The 12,122-nt window shown below is 32.2% G+C and overlaps 1 protein-coding gene across 1 annotated transcript; it reads left to right on the top strand.

The window, feature by feature from the left end:
- Positions 1–823: 823 nt before the first annotated feature.
- Positions 824–9,858, top strand: LOC133200430 (uncharacterized). Its single transcript, XM_061336228.1, has 4 exons — positions 824–891; positions 1,205–1,263; positions 9,050–9,187; positions 9,501–9,858. The coding sequence occupies exons 1-4, from the start codon at positions 836–838 to the stop codon at positions 9,791–9,793; spliced, it is 546 nt and encodes a 181-aa protein (XP_061192212.1). The 5' UTR covers positions 824–835; the 3' UTR covers positions 9,794–9,858.
- The last annotated feature ends 2,264 nt before the right edge of the window (positions 9,859–12,122 follow it).

Raw genomic sequence — 12,122 nt, 5'->3', positions numbered from 1 at the left:
GTGTTCCAATAATTAAGGTTAATTGACCCTTCTTCAAGTCTTCAAGTTTTATATAAATTTCACATGACATGTTCAACACTTAGAGATTGTCAACCAAGTACATATCAATCTAGATAATGCTAGGAAGTGCCAAAACGTTTCATTCTTCTCAATGTGTGTTTTAAATACAAATCATGTATTTACAAAAATGGTATGTTAAATGACAGTTAGTGTGTTGTAAAACAGTACACTAAAAAGGGTGTATTTCCTTTTTGTCATAGTTTTGCCATTTAATAAAAAAAAGGTAAAATCAAATATAATACATAATTATTGTTTCTTTTCATTTGTGTAATGTGTGTATGTAAGCATGTGTATCTTTATAGCATATAACGTTCATCACTTATTTGCCTTTTTAACCACTCTTGTTTTTACGTATACAGCGTGAAGCTTGTACGAATTTTATACTATCTTATATGGCAAAAGGAAATGATGATTTCTGTTCAGATTTTTACTGTAAAAGTATCATTGAAATAAAATTAATGAATCTCTAATTTACATTTTTAAGAAAAAAAATCAGTTTTTTCTATAAATAACCATCTTCCCTAAGGAAGTTTTCATCCAGTATTTACAGATGGAGATGTAACGGCTTATTTCGAAAATATTAAGCACTAAACTGAATATCTATAACTTTGTTTTCAAGTTTTTCTCTCAATTACCGGATGAAGGAAGAAAAGCTAAATCGATAACATAAATACACAAATTATTCAGTTTAGTGATACCAACATTCACATACCATGATAGAATATGTATATTTGCACTTCTGATGGATTATTCATCGTGTACCTTTATTTCATTAATGTCTGCAGTCACTTTTTTTCCTCCAAAGTGTTCAACCACACCGAACTGTAGTGAGTGAGTATTTAACAAGTAGGCAATTTAACGGAAGCTCTTGGGTTCCAATTGAGAAAAAAATATATGTTGCAGTCACCATACTATTTGATTTCACCTGGAACCTATAGCTTCCATACTGCTTCTTTTGATTCATGCCTTTAATTCAACGAAGTGCATATTTTTGATTTACAAATTTAATTAATTTATTAAGATTTACGATAGTGATAAAGCCATTTCTCTAAGTTATATGTATTCTGTTCAACAAAATACCATTTATTTTCTCTGATACATAAAAAAAACATGAATTTCAATAGTATAAAATACTTTGACATAGATACTTCAAAGATTGCTGTCCGGATTACTACTGGAATGTTGAAAGTCAAACATGCAAAGGTAAGTATAAAGTGAATGAGTAATGAGAGACTAAGCTAACAAAAGCATCCCAGTACATATTAATGAAGTGTTAAGTAGAGTTTAAATGACATGTTAGTTCTTCTTTGTTTAGAGCTTTTTAATATTTTATACATAATTCCTGTACGCATTCTAATAGAATTTAACATTTTTCTTTTCGAAAAATAACAATCATACTATGTATTTCTTATTTAAGGAGGGATTCTTGTCTGGTTTCTGACTAATTGAAATATTCAAAGTATATTTGCTTATATGTTTTATATATATTTAGATGGAAGGGATTTAAAAGATCACATTTTTCTTTCCTCCTCATTATTGTAAAATTTTAAATGAAAGTGGTACACAAGGATTGAAATCTACCAGGGACCATATTTTTGGCGGAACGACGGCGTATGAAAAATATCTCCTTTTCCGCTTCTGAAAATTAATACAGAACAATGATTTCAATTCATTTTTTTTAAACATTCAAAGACTTAGAGAATTTTTATTGTAACTAAAATAAATACTAATTGACTAAAGCTTATTAAAATATATATGGTTTTCCAAACAAACTACAGTCTTGTTAGCTTTTGAAAGTTTCGAATCTAAGCAAGATTTGAGCAAATAAATCAGTAAATAGTATTTTTTTTCTCTCTAAGTAGACGGTCAAAACTTTTTTTGTATCATTTTGCATCTTTATATGACTACATTACTATATGTAAAAATAAGAAAAATGTCAATGTACGAAGCATATCCATGAAATAATTAATCCTATTCCCTTAAAATTTAAGAAAAATAGAGGAATTTCGAACTAGCAAATAACTTTATCAGTAAGATTATCTATGTCAATTTGATAGTATCATCTGATGGTCCCTATAAGGTAACATCTTTTAATGCATAACGAAAACCACTTTATCTTTTGAAATAGAAGTAGGCCCCACATGATTGGCATCAGTAAGATTTTATTCTTAATGTCAAGGAAAAAGATAGTGACCTTGACCTAATCTTGCTTCGAAAATAAAACGGTCAAATTTAATCTAATTGATACCATCACTTAGTGATATTGTCTTCTTGAATCTATGAAAATTTCATTAATCTTTAAATAAAAGAAATATGAGAAGAATCCTTCCTTAAGCTCTTAGGTAAATTTAGGTAAATTAATACAAGAAGAATACTGATAAACCTCTTTATTAATGATATCTTTATTTTTGCCTACTTACGCCAAAGGGTTACTTTCAAAAATTGCGTATATTTGAATAATTAAATATTTTATACAAGAATGACCAACTTTCATGAAAAGTGTGTCTCGATTATAAATATTAAATAACTTCTGTATGTGTACCTAAAAAAGCTGGCTTCATATTTAAACGACTTTGGCTAAGAAGAGACCTTAGAAGTATTTCATAATTTATTCGAGAAATGTTGTTAATCAGATGTGGATACTTAAAAACTCCAGGGAACTTTTAAAAATGTGAAATCATCAAATTTTACCAAAATAAACATCATCATAACGTATGACTTTACAACACTTCCATTCCTCGCGATATATTAAAGACCAGACTTTTTGACATCAAAGACAACTGCTTAGTCAATAAAAATTGAACTGGTAACTTTGCATACCTTGTCAAAGGTCATCTGCAAAATTATTTTGTTACAGAACATTCTGACCCCAACACAATTATCCTCAGGGTTATATTTAAAAGATGTTTAGGTTTCTCATTCACTATATCTCAGATATAATTTTTGGAGATCAGGTCTTCCAACAATCTTTCGAAAACACATCGGTACTAAATGTACCCTGTTATTAGAAGACCTGTTTTTTGTATTCATATGAAGCAAAACTAATTCAGAAACGCCGAAATGGAAAGATTTCTTTCGCTTAGACCTTCACTTCTACATTAAGATATATCAACGATGTTTTCTCGATTAACAATATTCATTTTCATACCTTCGTTGATTCGATATACGAGGGGTGATCAAAAAGTTCTATCTCTATATTTTCAAAACCACAATTCAAATCAAAATGAAATTTGGCACACATATAGTCATACATGTGTTCTATATATAGCAGTTTTATGTAATGATTTGCTTCATGTTTGTGACGTCACAATGTGAAAATGACGTCATTAGGTAGGTTACTTGTGACAAAAAATTATTGACTCCGTCGTACTCAAGCAACGAACGGCTGTAAAGTTTAATGTGTATCTGGGAAATTCCTTGGCAGTAGCATATAATACTTTGTACAAAGTTTAAAAAGGCAAAAGACTTGCCAGGAGTTCAATCATTAATTGGATTGACTGTTTTAGTGAAAGAAGGGAGATGGTTAAAAATGATGTTTGTCCTCTTGCCCAGTGAAAGCAAGCTGGTGAAGAGATGTGTCTTAAGTTGAGCAATTTGATATGGAAGACCGCTAAGTTACAATCAGAAAAATAGTTGAATATCTTAACAATAATACAGTTATTAAATTCCTAAAATATTGTTTACTTTAGACTTTAATCATATCAGATATGATATAAAGAAGGCGCCATGCCTTATATCCACATTGGATAAACGACGTTCCCAAGACAAAAGACTAGGGTTGTGATGGTCAACATGCTCATTCCGGGAAAGGATATCCTTATCCACCCATCCTATTACCGAGATTTGGCCATTTTTGACAAGTTGACCGTTCTTCTTATAAAAAATAATTTGCATGGTAAGAAATATAAGACTCGGAAAAATTTTTTACATCCTGTGAACGGAACGCTTCGGAGCATGTCACGTGACAGTCTGTATCACATGATTCGCGCATGGGCAGAACGGTGGCAGATGTGCATTTAAATCGGAGAGGACTACTTTAAAAAATAATGAACACTAAATCCTAATTTCATTTTTTTTATGGAAGTTATTCAATTAGTTCGCGAACTTTTTGATCACCCCTCGTATCTCATTGAACTCAAAATAAAACACACAACAGTGTCTGACATACGTATACGCTTCATATTTGGATGTTTTACTGGGGAAAGACAATAATGGCAAACAGACAACTTAATTGTAATTATGTTAAACGTGATTACTTCAAATTTTCTATCATCTACTTCTCTTCTACCATTATCACAAGCACATGGAGTTAATGTTTCCACGTTGATTCGATACGCAAGAGCATGTTCTACTTTAGAACAATTTTTAAAATGAGGTAGGCTCTGGACAAATAATTTGATAATACAATGGCAACAGCAACCTCGTTTAATATCAATATTTCACAAAGTCGTACAACAATGCAAAAAAGTGGCAAAAATATTAACAAAAGTTGAAGGCCTGATGTCTAAAATGCATGATAAACATATTTGGGAAATCAACTACTACATACGTTACTATGGAAAGTTTTCAAAAGTAATAATTTTATTCATTCGTATTCATAAAGTCATACACTCAAAAATAAAAGCAATTATAGGTTGAAATACAACCAAATAAAAGAGAAAGATCCTTGTAATATACACTAGAACGAAATGAGATATTTCTTATTGGTTGGCAATGGTTACCATGGTTTAAAAACCGCAAAGAGGTTTCAAATTAACCCTTTGTATGTTTTAATCTGATCTTATCTTTTTAAAAAGCATTTTTCTATACAATTGGTGATCAATTTTAAAAGGCATAGTTGTGGTCATAATTTTCATATTTTAAAAAGTTCAAATGGAATTCTTTAAATATGGCGTTGCTATGGAAATTATCGGGAAAAATATATACAAGAGGCCCACGAGCCTTGAACCGCTCTTCTGATAAACTGTACAACCTATCACTTCTATTTGAAGCCTCTAAGTATCCTGTATATTCAGATAAACCCTTGAAATTCCAGTTCACACTCTGAGAACACAAGATGATTCTAAGCCAACTAGTACCTGAGAGTTGGTCATGGTGACCTTCTTATCACTTGTCATTCTCCGAGGACCCATCAACTAAGTTTGATGATTCTAAGCCAATTAGTACCCGAAATATTTAATTAAAGCCATAAATTTTCAAAAGTAGGTCACGGTGACCTACTTTTCAGTCAAACTACTCCCAGGACCCAAGATACATCAACTGACAAAGTTTGATGATTCTAAGCCATAAGTACCCGAAATATTTTATTAAAGCCATAAATTTTCAAAAGTAGGTCACGGTGACCTACTTTTCAGTCAAACTACTCCCAGGACCCAAGATACATCAACTGACAAAGTTTGATGATTCTAAGCCGATTAGTACCAGAAATATTTAATTAAAGCCATAAATTTTCAAAAGTAGGTCACGGTGACCTACTTCCAGTCAACCTACTTCCTGGACCCAAGATGCATCAACTAACAAATTTTTGACGATTCTAAACCAAATAGTACCCGAAAATATGAAATACAGCCATAAAATTTCAAAAGTAGGTCACCATGACCTACTGTTCAGTTATCCTACTCCAAGGACCCAAGATGCATCAACTGACAAAGTTTGATGATCATAGGCCTAAAATTGTTCAAAATATACCTCTATATCATTTTGAAAAAGAATGGCCGCAAAATTTAAAAAGTAGGTCATCTTGACCTACTTTTGAGTCAGCATGATATGAGGTCCTTAGATGCATCAACTGACAAGATTTGATGATCCTAGTCCTTATAGTAAGCAAAATATCAAAGATTTTAATAAAATGTAATTTTTGGTCAATTTTGAAGTGCCCTTGAGACCACGCCCTTTGCCCCAGGGTACTGCCTTGAATAATTTTAATCTATAACATATCCTCATCCTTTTGTGTAAGCTTGGTGATAATCTGCCCAGTGGTTCTTGAGAAGAAGATTTTTAGCAACCAGTATTTTTGTTTCTATTTTCCTAATTATCTCCCCTTGTTTAAGGGTCACAACCCTAGTTTAAGTATAAAAGGGAGCCCTTGGGCCAAGGATACCCTGTGACAAATGTGACAATAATTGGCCGAGGGGTTCTTGAGTTATGGCCCATATTCTAAAAAGTTTACGCACACCGCACAAATGGCCATAGCATTAGCTCTTTGAGCCTTTGGCTCAGAAGAGCTAAAAATGCTGAAAAAAATTTGTTTCCTTGGATATGTATCATTGTATGTAGATTCCCAAAACTTTTATGATTGATGTTTATGAACAACTACCCTGACTTTCAATTTTGACTATCACAAGACCTCTAACTAGATGCAAGAAACCGCAACATATGGTTATATATTGCTATAAAGTTAACAAAATCAAACATTTTCCTTTTTGGTTACCATAGCAACAGTATTATGTTCTTCATCACATTTAAGCAATATATGATATAATTATATAATTGAATTATTCTTATCTCTCTGATTGACTGAGATCTAACATTGTAGAAAAAATACTACGTTATTAAATGTACCTGCGCGTGACCTTCCAGGTGAGCATTAAGATTTTTTTCTACATCGGACTAAAAATAGATCAGAAAATTCCAGATTGGTACAAATAGTTTTAATAATTAACATGTATTTCATTTGCACCCAACTTCCAATTAGGTGACAAAACATTCAAGCACATAGTATCTGGGTTGATCGAGAGGAGGGTTGGCAGGGGGTCTGCCCCCTCCCGACACTTTTTTAACGTACATTTTTACTTTTGATGTAGAATAAAAATGTTCATTGAAAGGCTGGTCCCGTATTAAGGGACCTAAAAGGAGCCCCAATAAAATTTGCAGTTGGCAGAATCTTTTCTTTCTGGGGACTAGTCAACAATTTTTTTTAGATACACTGTAAGTTGTCAATTTCTTCTTCTTATAATGTCCCCATCACCTTTTTTTTTTAAATCGATCCTATATACGTGCCTGACATTTTTACTATTTCTCACATAAAAAGATATAAAAATTCAACATTAAGGCGACTGGTTATGTTTATTCTAAGCCCTTTCTCGGATTATGTTTGGCTAGGATTTCAGCAAATGTAAACAAGTAAGATGGGATGGATTGCTTAATGTGTGTGTTTACGTAACATTTAACCATTGAATCATGTAATAAAAGAATTATTGCTTTTTGGGAGGATACGATGATTTAGCCACCTTCGGAGTACAAAATTGAAGTGAATATTGTACTCCTCGGGTGAGTAAATTATCGCAATCAAAAGAACAGCAATACATGTGGTTTTATATTCAACTTTAGTTCTATCAGATAAGTACCGTATTTTTCGAGGCACATGAGTCAAATGATATGTTTCTTGTTTAAAAGGAAACTAAATGCCAAAAGCAGCAGAAATATATCCCTTTAAAACACTAGTAGGTTATTTTCATGATTACACTGCAAAATAGCAACTGATTCCAATTTTCTTGTGTTGCATGTAACTGTGTAACACAGTCCTAACGATGTATATTTGCAATTCGTGAATTTCTATGTTTCTCCTCATGATAATAACATTATCCAAAATTTAGCAACAAACTTTGTATGATTACACTGTGCTACCATGGCAACCATGAAAGTTATTTTTAGATTAATATTACCAATATCTAATTACTTAAGGCCAGATATTTTTATTTGTTTTTGATGAGTAGTAATTTTAGGTTTAAAAGTAAAGAAGTGATTTATGGTTAAATGTTCAGATTTACAGACATAAGGATGCGTTGCCCAGACTATTCAAGCCCTGTTAGGGTAATTAAGAGTAGAGCAATGTCTAGTGTGGTCAAAAATAATGAGGTTTTAATTAGAGGAGCAAAGGGAGCTATTGTTCGTAAAACTGGGAGCCGTGTATTGAGTTAAGGTCAAATTAGAGTTAGGACAGTTTGATAAGGATTTGATAAAGATATATGTAGAGCTGGAGTTAGTTAATTAATAGATTGGAGCTAATGTTTTAGATAATCATCTATTGGAGCTAAGATTCGTATATAATACGGTAAGTGTGAAATGTTCAGAAGTCGGGAGTGCTTTACTAGGATTTAGACAGTACATATGCTAGCATAAATGTAACATCTTTCGTTTTTACTGTGCCTCCTCAATGTATATATTTAAATAAATTAGTGCATTATTTACTGACTTTTTATTTTGGATTGAGAATTACAAGAGTTACAACGGTTTATTAATCACGGATTTATACCAACGATTGGATATGAATATGAAAATCATAAAAGTCATGACTGCTTGGTCACCTCCGTGACATATTTCTTGAGTTGCTGATAGAGTTTGATCATGTAACACCTTATCATTAATGAATATTGAGCGTTTCTCAGCAGTTTTTAGCATTTAAAAGGTATTTCAAAAGTACGCATGGTTACCACTTACTTGAAGATATATTAAGAATAGTTTCTTTATAGCATAAGTGGCAACAAGGTGTCAAATTTTCGAGAGAATAGTTTGTTTATAGTTTTCACTCTTTTTAGGGCTCAATGAAAATTTAAAGTAACCAACAATCTCAAGTTTTCAAACTTTTCCGCCTGTTACTATGGCAACTTAGACACACAGCACCAAATTTGATTTGATATATGATTGGGGGAACAATTTCCATCAAAATCGGTGACTTTGCTTTGCGAATTTAAAGTGGTTACAGAGAATATCTCTTAAATTTGCATTTCCATTTATTATAAATGAAAAGTAATTAATCTTTGAGTTAATTGAAATTACATTTACTTTAACAAATCAATCTGTTTAGTTGTATAAAGGATATTCTATGACTAACTGTTAATTAACAGGCAATGCTTCTATTTTAGTTTAAGTACTAGTTTTAATGGACATTAAGGCATAATGAGACAACATTCATCAAAATTCTCTCAAAGGAGTTATCCTCAGAAGTTTAATTTTCTCCATTGTAAAAAAAAGAATTTCATTATTTTAGAATGCTTAGCGGGATATGGTGGAATCAACTGTTCACAAGCCTGCCCATACCCATACTATGGAGAAAAATGTCAAAAAGAATGTAAATGTGAGAAAGAATGGTGTGATATCTCTCGAGGTTGTCCAGATGTATCAACAGGTAGATCGATGTTTTATATTGGCAATGTAAATACATGTAGTATGTATCGTCTTTATGAGTTGTACATGTATAACCTAATCTCCAATTTGTGATGAAGGACCAAGTACCGTTCTCCTATCTTTTTATACTTTCAAACCAAAGGAACCATTTTTCTCCACCTGTTAACGCTGATTTTCTCCCATTAGATCTTATATTTAATTCTTCATAGAAAGACATTTCGCTTATTTTGATTACAAGTTTCAATTTGTTCAAATGAAAAATATATATACAATTATAGATAAACAATACTATGTTTGCGCTCTTTTTCCCGTAGAAACGGAAGCAACACTATCTTTGAACATTACTACAGTAGTGGAAAACCACACCAACCCGACAACAGGGATATTCACGACAAAGGATCTTTTCAGTACAAACGATATAGTCCTGATTCTTATAGAGGTTGTTGGTTTTGTGGACATAATAATGATATTTACTTACGTAGTTGTTTGCATTTATGATCGGAAATTTAATACATTCAATACTCGTGAACTGATTGAAACAACTGTAGCATTTCCTGAAAACAATTCGATGTATGAAAACGTTCAAATAATATTTCCTTCAACCTAATTGAGTTTATAACCGACGCATGGCCGGGTGGTTTTTTTTTTCAAACTTTTTTTTCGTATTACATATCGTATTATATATGTACTTTGTGTTTTAATACCATAGTCCATTACAATTGTTTGTTAAATCTTTGATTTTAATGATACTTGTACATTGTACCTAAAAAGTAAAACATGTTTAAGGACAGACGATACGTTCCTCAATAATATATAATTTTTTCTAAGAATTTGTCATTGGAGTATTGCTACTTTAACATGTTTACTCGCAAAAAAATTGAGGTACCTTACCAGGCATTTGTGCAAGATACAGAGGATGTTATTTCCTATAAAATCCTTTTGGAAAGAACTTAATTTGCCAATATCACATTTTTTAGTGTTTCGGTTTTTTAAAGACAATTTGAAACAAGTTTAGAAATCAGAAGGTAATTAGAGTTTGGAATATTTTCCATACAATACAAAGATATACAAGACAGATATTTGAGGAACGTATCGTCTGACCTTAATTAAAAATGATTCAATATTATGTAAAACAGTTTTACTCACTAAAGAAAACATTCAGCAGTCATGTTAATTCTTTCTTTTAAAAAAAGTGACCTAATTCTCCAGCCACTTTGTTTTTTTTCCTAAGAGCTATCTGAAAGATTGTATATACAAACTTGCTTACAAAGCATTCAATGATCTTTGTATTTTTGCAAGAGAGCCAGAAATAAAAACAAGAAACCGATGGACCACACGTTCACCTGAATTAATATGGCCCTGCTTTTCTTCATGAGCATATTTTTTCACCAATATATTCCTATGTAAAACTCACTGATTGTGGCCCAACCCTATTCCCGGGGGTCACGATTTGAACAAATTGAATTTACAAAACCTGAGGATGTTTTCTAGTAATATGAATAATTGAGAAGAAAAATTTTAAGATTTTCCCTATGCATTCCTATTTAAAACTTTGATCACCAATTGCGACCCCACCCTACCCCTAAGTGTCATGATTTGTACGAATTTAAATCTACACTGTCTGAGGATGCATCCATTTAAATACATGTAAGATTAAGCATGTCTTTACTTTCTTGTGAAAAAGACTTTAAAGATTTTCTTATGTATTTCTAAGTAAATCTGATCGCCCATTGTGGCCTAACCCTACAGAGGATAAAACTCTGGCATTCAGTGAATAGAAGGGTGACTAAACGCCTATTTGGAGGTGACTGAATGACAGGGCTCTGCAATTTAGTGACCTTTCCAGACTTTTCAGTCACCATTCAGTTGACTGAATGATTCATTTAAACTAGAATTGACAATATCTGAAGATGCTTCCATATAAATATGACTGATCATGACTCTATTTGTTCTTGAGATTTAAAAAAAAATCCTTTGCAATCCTCTGTCAAATTTTTGATCGCATTTATTGACTGCAACCTATCCCCAGCGATTATGAATTGAACAAAATTGAATATACTTTTCTTAAGGATGCTTCCCTATTGGGATGAATAATCATGGCATTGCTGTTCTAAAGAAAGAGATTTTTCAAGATTTTCTTGACGTTCTTTTCGCTCTGTTGTCCTACCTTTCCCCCGGGGTTATGATTTGAACAAACTTAAATCAACGTTACCTGAGGATGCTTCCATATCAATATGACTAATCACAGATCTGTTATTTTTAGTAGAATTTTTTTTAAAGATTCCTATGTACTCTTATGTAAAGCTCCGGTCGCCCATTGTACCCACACCCTACACCCGAGGGTCATGATTTGAACAAACGTAAATTTACACTATGTAATAAAGATTTCACACGTTTTATTCTTTCTTCTCCAGTGGTTCCTAAGAAGAAGATGTTTAAAATAACGCCATAAAATTCTCATTTTTTTTTTTTATTATCTCCCCTTGAAAGATGGTTTGTCCCTTCATTTGAATAAACTTGAATCGCCTTCACCCAAGGATACACTGTGTAAAGCTTGGTTGAAATTGAATTAGTGGTTCTTGAGAAGAAGATGAAAATGTGCAAATACATAACAACGACGACAACAACAACACCAAAAACGGCAGCAACGACAGACGACTGACAAATTTCGATCAGAAAAACTCCCTTAGGTGAGCTATAAAACACCTGTCATTTGTGTTGCCGTGGTTAAGAAAATTTCAGACAGTGCATTTAGCTCAGTGTATCACAAAGAAGAACACAAAATGTTAAACATATTATTTTGAAGTTGACTGGATTTTACATTTTCCCAACACTGCATTCGATTTGATTGATTCTTTACTGACAGCATAACAAATATTTGCCTTTTTTCGGCAATAACATCGAGAATAACACGCGCAGGTTTTTACTTCTTATAT

The sequence above is a fragment of the Saccostrea echinata genome, unplaced genomic scaffold (genome assembly GCF_033153115.1).
Source record: "Saccostrea echinata isolate AGI-Se365-2 ecotype Australia unplaced genomic scaffold, CSIRO_AGI_Sech_v1 ptg000040l, whole genome shotgun sequence".
Classification (NCBI taxonomy): Eukaryota; Metazoa; Mollusca; class Bivalvia; order Ostreida; family Ostreidae; genus Saccostrea; species Saccostrea echinata.
The sequence above is the reverse complement of the archived record's forward strand: the minus strand, read 5'-3'. Positions and strand labels throughout refer to the sequence as shown.

Coding starts and splice junctions, on each gene's coding strand:
- LOC133200430 (XM_061336228.1), top strand. CDS start 836: ATGTCTGCAGTCACTTTTTTTCCTCCAAAGTGTTCAACCACACCGAAC. Junction 1,264..9,049: donor TGAAAGTCAAACATGCAAAG/GTAAGTATAAAG, acceptor TCATTATTTTAG/AATGCTTAGCGGGATATGGT. Junction 9,188..9,500: donor TTGTCCAGATGTATCAACAG/GTAGATCGATGT, acceptor TTTTTCCCGTAG/AAACGGAAGCAACACTATCT.